A 13,494-nucleotide genomic window follows, 5' to 3' on the forward strand; every position below is an offset into this window, starting at 1 on the left:
ATATTTTTTAGTTGGAAAGTTTACTGTATAAAAAAATAATGTGATGGTCCTATTCCCTTTGTGTTATCCTTTTATCCCCCTTCTCCACCCCCATTCCACTGAATGTCCTCCTCATTGGAGTTCCTCTGATCCCCTTCTCCACCCCCATTCCACTGAATGTCCTCCTCATTGGAGTTCTTCTGATCCCCCTTCCCCACCCCCATTCCACTGAATGTCCTCCTCATTGGAGTTCTTCTGATCCCCCTTCCCCACTCCCATTCCACTGAATGTCCTCCTCATTGGAGTTCCTCTGATCCCCCTTCTCTACCCCCATTACACTGAAGGTCCTCCTCATTGGAGTTCCTCTGATCCCCCTTCCCCACCCCCATTCCACTAAATGTCCTCCTCATTGGAGTTCCTCTGATCCCCCTTCCCCACCCCCATTCCACTGAATGTCCTCCTCATTGGAGTTCCTCTGATCCCCCTTCCCCACCCCCATTCCACCGAATGTCCTCCTCATTGGAGTTCCTCTGATCCCCCTTCCCCACCCCCATTCCAGTGAATGCCCTCCTCATTGGAGTTCCTCTGATCCCCCTTCCCCACCCCCATTCCACTGAATGTCCTCCTCATTGGAGTTCCTCTGATCCCCCTTCCCCACCCCCATTCCACTGAATGTCCTCCTCATTGGAGTTCCTCTGATCCCCCTTCCCCACCCCCATTCCACTGAATGTCCTCCTCATTGGAGTTCCTCTGATCCCCCTTCCCCACCCCCATTCCACTGAATGTCCTCCTCATTGGAGTTCCTCTGATCCCCCTTCCCAACCCCCATTCCACTGAATGTCCTCCTCATTGGAGTTCCTCTGATCCCCCTTCCCCACTCCCATTCCACTGAATGTCCTCCTCATTGGAGTTCCTCTGATCCCCCTTCCCCACCCCCATTCCACTGAATGTCCTCCTCATTGGAGTTCCTCTGATCCCCCTTCCCCACTCCCATTCCACTGAATGTCCTCCTCATTGGAGTTCCTCTGATCCCCCTTCCCCACCCCCAATCCACTGAATGTCCTCCTCATTGGAGTTCCTCTGATCCCCCTTCCCCACCCCCATTCCACTGAATGTCCTCCTCATTGGAGTTCCTCTGATCCCCCTTCTCCACCCCCATTCCACGGAATGTCCTCCTCATTGGAGTTCCTCTGATCCCCCTTCCCCACTCCCATTCCACTGAATGTCCTCCTCATTGGAGTTCCTCTGATCCCCCTTCCCCACCCCCATTCCACTGAATGCCCTCCTCATTGGAGTTCCTCTGATCCCCCTTCTCCACCCCCATTCCACGGAATGTCCTCCTCATTGGAGTTCCTCTGATCCCCCTTCCCCACTCCCATTCCACTGAATGTCCTCCTCATTGGAGTTCCTCTGATCCCCCTTCCCCACCCCCATTCCACTGAATGTCCTCCTCATTGGAGTTCCTCTGATCCCCCTTCCCCACCCCCATTCCACTGAATGTCCTCCTCATTGGAGTTCCTCTGATCCCCCTTCCCCACCCCCATTCCACTGAATGTCCTCCTCATTGGAGTTCCTCTGATCCCTCTTCCCCACCCCCATTCCACTGAATGTCCTCCTCATTGGAGTTCCTCTGATCCCCCTTCCCCACTCCCATTCCACTGAAGGCCCTCCTCATTGGAGTTCCTCTGATTCCCCTTCCCCACTCCCATTCCACTGAAGGCCCTCCTCATTGGAGTTCCTCTGAACCCCCTTCCCCACCCCCATTCCACTGAATGTCCTCCTCATTGGAGTTCCTCTGATCCCCCTTCCCCACCCCCATTCCACTGAATGTCCTCCTCATTGGAGTTCCTCTGATCCCCCTTCCCCTCCCCCATTCCACTGAATGCCCTCCTCATTGGAGTTCCTCTGATCCCCCTTCCCCACCCCCATTCCAGTGAATGCCCTCCTCATTGGAGTTCCTCTGATCCCCCTTCCCCACCCCCATTCCACTGAATGTCCTCCTCATTGGAGTTCCTCTGATCCCTCTTCCCCACCCCCATTCCACTGAATGTCCTCCTCATTGGAGTTCCTCTGATCCCCCTTCCCCACCCCCATTCCACTGAATGTCCTCCTCATTGGAGTTCCTCTGATCCCCCTTCCCCACCCCCATTCCACTGAATGTCCTCCTCATTGGAGTTCCTCTGATCCCCCTTCCCAACCCCCATTCCACTGAATGTCCTCCTCATTGGAGTTCCTCTGATCCCCCTTCCCCACTCCCATTCCACTGAATGTCCTCCTCATTGGAGTTCCTCTGATCCCCCTTCCCCACCCCCATTCCACTGAATGTCCTCCTCATTGGAGTTCCTCTGATCCCCCTTCCCCACTCCCATTCCACTGAATGTCCTCCTCATTGGAGTTCCTCTGATCCCCCTTCCCCACCCCCAATCCACTGAATGTCCTCCTCATTGGAGTTCCTCTGATCCCCCTTCTCCACCCCCATTCCACTGAATGTCCTCCTCAGTGGAGTTCCTCTGATCCCCCTTCCCCACCCCCATTCCACTGAATGTCCTCCTCATTGGAGTTCCTCTGATCCCCCTTCCCCACCCCCATTCCACTGAATGTCCTCCTCATTGGAGTTCCTCTGATCCCCCTTCCCCACCCCCATTCCACTGAATGCCCTCCTCATTGGAGTTCCTCTGATCCCCCTTCTCCACCCCCATTCCACGGAATGTCCTCCTCATTGGAGTTCCTCTGATCCCCCTTCCCCACTCCCATTCCACTGAATGTCCTCCTCATTGGAGTTCCTCTGATCCCCCTTCCCCACCCCCATTCCACTGAATGTCCTCCTCATTGGAGTTCCTCTGATCCCCCTTCCCCACCCCCATTCCACTGAATGTCCTCCACATTGGAGTTCCTCTGATCCCCCTTCCCCACCCCCATTCCACTGAATGTCCTCCTCATTGGAGTTCCTCTGATCCCTCTTCCCCACCCCCATTCCACTGAATGTCCTCCTCATTGGAGTTCCTCTGATCCCCCTTCCCCACTCCCATTCCACTGAAGGCCCTCCTCATTGGAGTTCCTCTGATTCCCCTTCCCCACTCCCATTCCACTGAAGGCCCTCCTCATTGGAGTTCCTCTGATCCCCCTTCCCCACCCCCATTCCACTGAATGTCCTCCTCATTGGAGTTCCTCTGATCCCCCTTCCCCACCCCCATTCCACTGAATGTCCTCCTCATTGGAGTTCCTCTGATCCCCCTTCCCCTCCCCCATTCCACTGAATGCCCTCCTCATTGGAGTTCCTCTGATCCCCCTTCCCCACCCCCATTCCACTGAATGTCCTCCTCATTGGAGTTCCTCTGATCCCCCTTCCCCACCCCCATTCCACTGAATGTCCTCCTCATTGGAGTTCCTCTGATCCCCCTTCCCCACCCCCATTCCACTGAATGTCCTCCTCATTGGAGTTCCTCTGATCCCCCTTCCCCACCCCCATTCCACTGAATGTCCTCCTCATTGGAGTTCCTCTGATCCCCCTTCCCCACCCCCATTCCACTGAATGTCCTCCTCATTGGAGTTCCTCTGATCCCCCTTCCCCACCCCCATTCCACTGAATGTCCTCCTCATTGGAGTTCCTCTGATCCCCCTTCCCCACTCCCATTCCACTGAATGTCCTCCTCATTGGAGTTCCTCTGATCCCCCTTCCCCACTCCCAATCCACTGAATGTCCTCCTCATTGGAGTTCCTCTGATCCCCCTTCCCCACTCCCATTCCACTGAATGTCCTCCTCATTTTAGTTCCTCTGATCCCCCTTCCCCACCCCCATTCCACTGAATGTCCTCCTCATTGGAGTTCCTCTGATCCCCCTTCCCCACTCCCATTCCACTGAATGTCCTCCTCATTGGAGTTCCTCTGATCCCCCTTCCCCACCCCCAATCCACTGAATGTCCTCCTCATTGGAGTTCCTCTGATCCCCCTTCCCCACCCCCATTCCACTGAATGTCCTCCTCATTGGAGTTCCTCTGATCCCCCTTCCCCACCCCCATTCCACTGAATGTCCTCCTCATTGGAGTTCCTCTGATCCCCCTTCCCCACCCCCATTCCACTGAATGTCCTCCTGATTGGAGTTCCTCTGATCCCCCTTCCCCACCCCCATTCCACTGAACGTCCTCCTCATTGGAGTTCCTCTGATCCCCCTTCCCCACTCCCATTCCACTGAATGTCCTCCTCATTGGAGTTCCTCTGATCCCCCTTCCCCACCCCCATTCCACTGAATGTCCTCCTCATTGGAGTTCCTCTGATCCCCCTTCCCCACTCCCATTCCACTGAATGTCCTCCTCATTGGAGTTCCTCTGATCCCCCTTCCCCACCCCCATTCCACTGAATGTCCTCCTCATTGGAGTTCCTCTGATCCCCCTTCCCCACCCCCATTCCACTGAATGTCCTCCTCATTGGAGTTCCTCTGATCCCCCTTCCCCACCCCCATTCCACTGAATGTCCTCCTCATTGGAGTTCCTCTGATCCCCCTTCCCCACCCCCAATCCACTGAATGTCCTCCTCATTGGAGTTCCTCTGATTCCCCTTCCCCACCCCCATTCCACTGAATGCCCTCCTCGTTGGAGTTCCTCTGATCCCTCTTCCCCACCCCCATTCCACTGAATGTCCTCCTCATTGGAGTTACTCTTATCCCCCTTCCCCACCCCCATTCCACTGAAGGCCCACCCCATTGGAGTTACTGGAATTGGCCATGAGCTTGTGAGTGCAGCAGTCAGTCACTGGGTGGGAGGGGAGGACCATGCCTCAGGTACTCCTACCCCCCCCCCCCCCCCCCCGTGGTTATGATACACTTTCTGCCCTCTCTTCGTCCACGTTCCAGCGCCTGGGCGGGTGTGCTGGAAGTCTACTTTAGTCTTGAGCTCTCTTCATCCTCTAGGCTCCTGCTCTGATCAGCTCCTCGGTGTTGCCTGTCAGAGTCTCAGTGAGAGCAGCACTTATCACTCATGTCAACTTTTCTTAGACATTGGTTGTTGCATGTGCCGTGGAAACCAATTCTACCTCATAGGATCGTGGTTGTGTGTTAAACCTCAACTCAGGTGATTATCATACAGTGGTGCTCAGTAACTGCTGGTATCTGTCCTCTTTTCCAACTAGAAAAACCTGGCTGAGGGCCAAGAAAGGGGCATTTACTCTGTGTCCTACACACAGATCCATGAGTATTGTGGATATCAGAAATCTGCCCTTAATGTGCAAATGTACCTTCCCTCCTTTCTGTCTGGTAAACTGAGGACAAGAACATTCAGATGCCTGTACAGAAAGACTGAAGCACGTATTCATGTTGCCCCTTGAGCAGCCGCTGTGATTAGCCAGGCTCCTCCTGAGCTGTGCCAAGGTATCTGTTTTCTCTCTAGAAGCCTAGGGGATTTGTTCTAGTTACCTAAAGAGTAAAAGGGACAATGCCTGTGTGGAGAAATCGAATGTTCCCAGAGGGAGCAGGGTCTTTGTAAGCCCATATCTCCCTCTTTGTGTTTTTGTTTTCTCACAAAGGAAAACAAACCAAACATGAACAAAAGAAGCAGGTCATTTGATTCCTCAGACCTTGTCCTTGTTCTTAACTCCAAAAGTCACTGCTTCTGTGGGCGCCACATGGTGACCGGAGAGGCTGGCGGACTTGGGGTAGTGAAAGCAGTAGCTCTTCTCCCAGGAGAATGACGTGTCGGTCCTCACACCTGGTACTGCTGTGCAAGCATCCAGAAAGGGCATCATCCAACCTTCCAGAAGACCCTCTGTCTGGACTTCTTGGTACAGCTCAAAGGAAGTGGGCTCCTGCACACTTTGGGGTACACTCAACTGCAAAGGAGGAAGACCCGACCATAGCAACTTAGTCACATAGTTAGGTTTTTTGGTTGCTGAATTGGAAGTCCTTCTTTTCTCAATATACTAGGCAGCACCCCCCCCCCCCACCCAGACATCATGACTCCCATTTGAAATAACGTGAAGAAAGTAGAGTTACTGATTCCCTATATCTGTCTGTCCCCTTGCAGCAAGAAAATCAAGAGCTTTTTACAGTCTACCTACTTCCTCCTGCCCAATACAGCAAACTTCTGTTGTTTCCTTGTGTAGAAGCGGGCCTGCATCCATCCCTAGCTACAAGACGCTTGAGGATGAGGAACAGAATAGCTGCAGTTGACGTAGAACAGTCAGTCATTGGAGTTTTTCCTGAGGGTTAAAAACTCTGACATTCTGAGCTGGAGTGGCATTGATTGGCCAACAGAAGTTAGGAGTGAGAATGAGCTGACAGCTCGTGGTGCCTGTCACCCCTCTGTGACAGGAACCTGGAGTCCATAGCATCTTCTCACTGGCTGATTGAGATCATGATGAACGTTATGCTTAAAAGGCCACGCTGGCCACCATCCAACATTTGCCTCCAAGCAAAGGTTGTTTCTGCTCAGGATTAACTAAAGAACTGTGGTGGTTTTAGACCTGTGGGGACAGTGGCTGCATGAAAATGAACTGAGAATTCAGCCAGCCACCGGAAGGCAGATATGCCCACCAGTGACTTCAGTGCCGTGTCACTCACCTCTGGGACTCGTGGGCTCTGAGGGGGTCTCCTTCCCTCAGTGGTGCTGAAGTCACTACCAGCACTCTGAGGGCAGGAGCTGTGGTGAAGTCTTTTCTGTCTTTACATTCTTTTTTTAAACTTTTTTGTTTATTTATTTATTTATTTGAGAGTGACACAGAGAGAGAATGGGCATGCCAGGGCCTCCAGCTACTGTGAACAAACTCCAGATGCGTGCGCCTTCTTGTGCATCTGGCTAACATGGGTCCTGGGGAATCGAGCCTTGAACCGGGGTCCTTAGGTTTCACAGGCAAGCACTTAACCACTAAGCCATCTTTCCAGCCCCCGTCTTTACATTCTTAAAACAAGGTGGATGCCTGGAGCATATCTGGAGCTCAATTAATGTTTCAGTTTGAATAAATGGGTGCATTTGAAAGTGAACATTGCCCCAGATGTGGAGTTGACTTAGCCTAAGGGAACTGCAAGGTGATTGAGGGTGATTGGGGTTCTCTGCCTAGATCCCCACCCAGCAGGCTGTGTTAATTACCTTTGGGTCACTGTGACCACAATACCTCAGAGAAATGCTGAAGGAAGGAGAGGATTTGTTGTCGCTCGTGTTCTCAGGGGTTTGGGTGTATTCCTGTGAGGGAGGCATGTGGAGCAGCCCCGGTTTGTGAAGGAGGGAGCACAGGACAGGCTGTTCACGCGGCAGCGCGCTGCGAAGAGGCGCGAGTCTCCTGGGCCAGGTAGAACCCTCCGAGCTGCCGCCAGTGAGCTACTTACGGGTTGGTCTGAACTCCTGAAATTTCCAGGGTCTCCCTCAGCAGCGCCAGTAGCTTGGGTCCAAAACAGAGTCCAAAATATAAGCCTGTGTGGGAGAGTTGAGATTCAACCATTACACGGGCAACCCTCAAGGGACCAAACATTGTCAGGGAGTCTGCTGGAAGCCTTTTTGGGTTGACTCAGCCAGGTGGGCTATGCATCGCCTCTTGAGCCTCTGCAATGTTGGAGGCTGAGTGATTGCACGGCCTGAAGGCCTGTGGTGGTTCCCAGTTGTTTGAGGAATGATTCCTCAAAGCACCCTGGGCACATCCTCCCTCCCTTGAGAAGACCTTCGATCACTTCTGTGCTTGTGATGTTCAGACTGGCCTTGGATCTGGGTTCTGGAATGAGGTCCTCCCCTTGGGACACAAGCAGGAATGATTCAGTGGAGTGGTCTGCCTCAAGCACTAACCATCAGCCTCTGGAGACTTTGCTCACCATTGAGGATGGGACCCTGTGAGTCAACTCCTTGTACATTTTAACCTCACTTACATTATGTAATCCCTGCCTGGCTCTCCAGAGGACTGCCAAAATTAAAGCAATTGATCGCACCCCACAGCTGTGTGCTGTCCTGGGCGGAACCTCTAAATATTACCCAGCGCCTGTGTCTTCTCTTAGACTTAGTCCCAGACAGACATCTTGGTGCTGCTTCCAAAATAACCCCTTCCATAGAGCTTGTCAGACTTGGTGGTGCCTTAAAGGATCAACCTTAAAAATAACCTCTTTCAAAGCAGGGAGAGCTCCTTCATTTGCCCTTGCTGTTATGAGCTAAAGGGGTTCCTGCACTCCTGATGCCCCCGATGACGACCAACAGTCAGTTGCTACATAAAGAAGTGGTGGGAAGGTGTAACTTGCCAGTAATGTGCGGTCAAAATAATAATACTTGATAACCAACTTGCTTCCTGGGCAGGGCTGGGTCACAGGGAGGGAAACAAGTACCTCAGGAGCTACGTTTAAGATGGTGCCTCTTTGCTCCAGCCCCACAGCTTTTCTGGGCTTTGTCTGGCCCCGTCGCTAAAGCAGCCCCACAACAGGTACATGTGTGTATGTGGGGGGACGCATCTTCCTCTTCCACTAACTTACATCCCGGAACACCCAAAGAACGCCCCAAGCTACTGGCTTCTGGGTCCTAGTGCCAGCGCTCGGCCCCAGCACGTTAAAAATCAGAGCTAGGGCTCCTTGTGAGACCAAAAGACTTCATTACCTTTCAATTGATTTTTAAAATATTTTATTTATTTATTTGCACACAGTGGTGGGAAGAGAATGGCCATGCCAGGGCCTCTTGCCACTGCAAATGAATTCCAGATGCATGTGTCAACTTTGTGCATCTATCTTTATGTGAGTGCTGGAGAATTGAACCCAGGCCATCAGCTTTTGCAAGCAAGTACCTTTAACTGCTGAGCCATCTCTCTAGCCATTCAATTGATTTTTAAAGTAAAGATTCTTGAAAACTCTAAGATAAGACATTTGCACAATAAGTGTAACATTTTATTATATTACTCATTTTTGTGTAACTGACAAATTTGCTTCCTATGGGCTTTCTCAGTGTTGTAGCTGCAGATCCATAGGGTGGCCTAGGGAACACCTTGCTGGTCCTCCCCCCTCTGGCACACAGTTCCCACTTGACTGACAACTCACTGACTTGGCATTTTCATATGCAAGTGAACACCAGTACCCCCCCAATGGTGAGGTTCCCTAACCTGTCTACACCTTTGGTTCTCTTTTCTGTTCACCTCAACCTTACTGTTCTTTTAATTATTTTTAAACTTTATTCATTTTATTTACAAGATTTTATTTACAAGAACAGAGAGACGGAGAAGAGCGACAGAGACAGAATGGGCATGCCAGGGCGTCTAGCTACTGCAAACTCCAGACACATGTGCCTCCTATGCATCTGGCGTGGGTCCTTTGGCTTTGCAGGCAAATGCCTTAACCGCTAAGCCATCTCTCCAGCCCCCTTACTGCTCTTTTAAGAGGAACTTTTCCTAGGAAAGCCTCACTTCCTTACACAGGTTAGGAGGCACACTTGTGTTCCAAGTGTGCCAGCCACCATCCAAGTTAACATTGTGTTGCTAATATTGATTGTGTGTGGCGCCCTCTACTGGATGAGGCAATAAGTTCGTTGGAAGTGGCAGCAATGCCTTGTTCTTTCATCGCCCCAGAACAAAGCATGGTCTTCATAGAGTTGGTGCCTAACAATACCATGAACACATGAAATAGCTGAGTATGGTGCTCTCTGCAGCTTCTGAGCTGCTGGGGCCAGGAGCCCGCCCAAGCTGAAGGTGGACTGGGATCTGTTTGCTATCGCAGGGTTGGCAGTGGGTGTGTTTCCTCATCAGTCTGTTTCCTCTTGCTTTTCTCAGACGTGCTGTGTCCTAGTGTCCGCGTAGAAGGAGAGCGCTTTAAGCACACCAATGGAGGGACCAAGGAGATCACAGGTAAGAGACACACCAGCACACGGGCTTGTTTTCATGTGCTTCTCGCTGGACCTGAAGGGACCCTCATCCACACTAGGGTGGTCCTCTGATCCTCTCCCCACTCTTGTGTCACCAAAGGTCTGGTGGAATGGTTTGAACCGTGCAGGTGTCAGTAACGCCCCCCCACCTCCCAACACTAAAGAGTTTTCATAGTTTTCTACCAGGCAGGCTGGGGCCACCCAGTAGCAGTCACTAATAATGCATAGGATGAAGGACCCAGGAGTTGGCGAATAAGCAAGCTATTGATCTGCAAACCTGGAGGAAGACGCTGGAGAGAAGGGAGACTGACTTAGCACCATAAGTGTGTGGAGAGCCAGCACGTGGGGGAGCCGACAGGAGACTGCAGAGCTGTGGCGGGGACGCGCTTCGGAGACTGGTCAAAGGCTGTCTCTGCGGATGCCAGAGTAGAAGGGACGTGGAGGAGTGTGTGCGTGTGGGGACCCCATCATCCCCAAAGTGCTGCACATCCCCATGACTGTGAGGGTCCACTAAGCACTTTGAACGCACGCAGCCTGGCAGGCAATTTACTTCTTGCTAGCTTCTCTTACATCATCTCCCTCCTCCCCTTTGCTGGGTCCCCTTCCAGCTGTGTGCTTGTCTCCCAACCTGGGCGCGAGCATTTGAAGTCAGAACTAGAAACCGCACAGGTAGGTACCACCAGTGTCCTGCCCACAGACCAGACAGATGCCATGTCAGTGTGCCCCTGTGGAATGCCAGGTTCAACATCTGTGTCTTTGAGCCTCAGAGATTTTTCTAGAAGGTAAAAGGCAACTGTACCTGTGTGCTAGAGATCTGATGCACCTTTGAGTAGCTCTCAGCCAGTGACTTGGTATAGAGCCTTCTTGGGGCTCCACACTACTTGGATGGGATTTTTTCAGAGTCACATCTGATCCATTCCCAGGGGTTCCTGGCAGGATCCAGGGTGGTCACCTGCTGGGTAACCACCTTCATGCTGATGTAGGATTTTGGGATTCAGGTGGGGTCCCCCAATATATGAGCCTCAAGTTTTTGGTTCTGTCCTACGTTTAACAAAGAATTGATAAAGACAGACTAAGGAAGGATAAACTATGAATTATTAAGTTTAGTGAGGGGAAAATCACAAATTTCGTGGCTTATTTAAGGGAAATTGGGATCTGGGAAGGAAAGCTAGAACAGTCATAAACATGTGGGAAGTATGGATATAGGAGCTTGTGTAGGGACGCTTAGGAAGAACCCGCACATGGCAGATTCAGAAAGCAGAGCAAAACCATGCATGTAATCAAAGACAGAAGTTGCCCCAAACTATAGACCAGAGACAAACAGAAAAGCCATCCCAACCAAAGAACAGTTTTATGCTCTTCCCCCGCCCCCTTCCCAGCCAGGCATCCAGGCTGGGTGATGGTGATGGGGAAGCCGGGCTCATGTGTGTCCTTGTGGCCCTAGTGAAGAGAGGAAGGCAGGCTGAGCAGAGAAAGAGAGCTGAGCGGAGCGGAGCAGGGCAGAGTTACAGAGTTCAGGACAGGAGCCTTTACAGGCCAGGGGAAGACATGGTTGGTTGGTGAATTTAGAAGGCAGATTCCTGGGCCAGCCCATGCTGGGCCATCTGTCTAGGTAGCTTGCTAGACTGGGCGGGGCCGGGGGCTGCATATCAGTCTTGATCAGACATGAGTTCCAGCTTTTGGGTGGCATCTCGTGAGCCTCAATCCCTGATTGAGACTGCTAAAAAAAAGGGGGGGTAGCTTTCTCCTATATTCTTTGAGTGTCACCCTCCAGCAGGCACTTCCCGCCTTTGCCTTGGCTCCTGCTGACCCACCAGGCAGCTGCGCTGATGCGCTGAATGGCCAGCACTGGTGAGGATAGCCACCGAAGATAGCTGCCCATCTGTCCTTGCTGGGTGGACTTTGGCAGCAAGCAGTGCTAATGAGTCTGTCACAGCCTGAGATAAAGGTGGCTCTGGTCATTCATGTCACTTTACTAGCTCAGGTGCCTTTGAAGTGCAGGCATCTGTGCTGAGGCCCTCTGCCCAGGGTGCTGAGCGTGGAGTCAGTCATGGAGCCATCCTGCCTCCGGGCTCACCGAAGAGAACTGCTCCTCCCTGGTCCCCCTGCCGAGCCGCCCCCTCGCCAGGAAGACCTTGCCAAATGGAGGCTAATTCTGTTTCTCCCCTCCAGGCCTCCTCCCTGCCTGCAGAAAGAAACCCAATTTCAAACCAGGCCTGGGGGTGCAGGTCTGTAGTCCTAGCTATACTGGAGTCTAAGGCAAGAGGATCACAAGTTCAAGGATTATCTGGGCTGCAGAGTGAGTTTAAGGCCAGCCTAGACAATTTAAATTAAAACTAAAATGAGCTGGGAGGGTTGGAGGAATGGGGGCTGGAGACATGGCTTAGTGATTAAGTTTTTGCCTGTTGAAGCCTAAGGACCCCGTTTGAGGCTTGATTCCCCAGGACCCACGTTAGCCAGATGCACGAGGGGGCACACGCGTCTGGAGTTTGTTAGCAGTGGCTGGAGATCCTGGCTCACCCACTCTCTCTCTCTTTCCCCCTTTCTCTCTCTGTCTGTCGCACTGAAATAAATAAATAAAATAAACAAAAAATTAAAATCTTAAAAAAACGTGCTAGGGATATAGCTTCAGTGGCAGAGCACTTGTCTAACAGGTGTGAGGCTGATCCCCAGTACTGCCCATGGAGCTGACCCTGAGCCCCCAGGACACCCGCCACAGCACCACAGGGCTGGCCTAGGTCCTTGCAAGTCCTTCCTGCTCTGCTTTTCTGTGAGCGTGAGTGGATCCTACTTGAGGTCTTGGCCCAGTCTCCCTTGATGTTAGTTCTGAGGCACCAAGTATTTGAGGGCATCTAGTGGCTTCAAGGTCAGCCACCCTCTGCCCAGATCCCTTCCAGGCAGCAGTCCATCCCTCTGCTGGGGCTCCACTGAGTGCCTCAGTACAGGGGCACCAGTACCGACTTTGGCACAGGTAGAGCAGCCCTGTGGGTTGTCAGGAAGCCCCTCATTGTGCAAAGGTGCTATTTTTGTTGGTACCTAATGTCTCTGACCACAGGCGAGCCTGGACGGCAGCCCCCTGTGCAGTCAGTCTCCATTCCAACTGGGCCACAGAGCGTGCCCGCTTAGTAGAGAGGAGATAGGCCACACTAACTGTGCTGTCGATCATCTCTGCCGGGGCCTCTTAATGACTCACTAGGACGCCGCTCTGACAGACAGGGCGACTGCTCTTTTCCACGGTCATTTCTTGGAGCCTGGTCCTTCCTAGTCAAGGCGACAGTGTTGGGCTGTCTAGGAACTGGCATGGCTAAGCTGTCTCTGGGACCCAAGGCTCCTACATTAAGGGGTTTTACAGAGGGCATCGTGGTCTCCAGAAAGAGCTCATAGCACCACCTGCGGGATTAATGGGCTCTGGCTTCAGTGTGGGCACCTGATGACATCGCCACTTACCTCTCATCTCAGCCCTGAAAGGAGTTATGCCCTGCATATTCTAGTTAAGGAAATAGACTCAGCAGAATCAGAGTCACCCAGCCCAGTCTGTGAGAGCAGGGTGGCTTGGCTCCACTAAACATTGTGAGTCCCTATAGCCCATCCTACCCTTACATGGGATTAATGCCCTTGGTGTACATGGGAGCCTGCTTTCTTCCTTGCCGGCCATCACACGTCAGCTTGTATCCTCGGGCTGGCTGAACAGAGGGCTCCTCTGCTCGCT

At 52.3% G+C, this 13,494-nt stretch overlaps 1 protein-coding gene across 1 annotated transcript in view; it reads left to right on the plus strand.

Annotated features, from left to right (window-relative positions):
• Col22a1 (collagen type XXII alpha 1 chain) overlaps nucleotides 1–13,494 on the plus strand; it is a 266,961-nt gene that overhangs the window by 36,904 nt on the left and 216,563 nt on the right. The window contains exon 4 of the mRNA XM_012948295.2: nucleotides 9,694–9,768. Coding sequence (XP_012803749.2) covers nucleotides 9,694–9,768 — 75 coding nt within the window. The remainder of the gene's footprint in view (nucleotides 1–9,693; nucleotides 9,769–13,494) is intronic.

The sequence above is a fragment of the Jaculus jaculus genome, chromosome 2 (genome assembly GCF_020740685.1).
Source record: "Jaculus jaculus isolate mJacJac1 chromosome 2, mJacJac1.mat.Y.cur, whole genome shotgun sequence".
NCBI lineage: Eukaryota > Metazoa > Chordata > Mammalia > Rodentia > Dipodidae > Jaculus > Jaculus jaculus.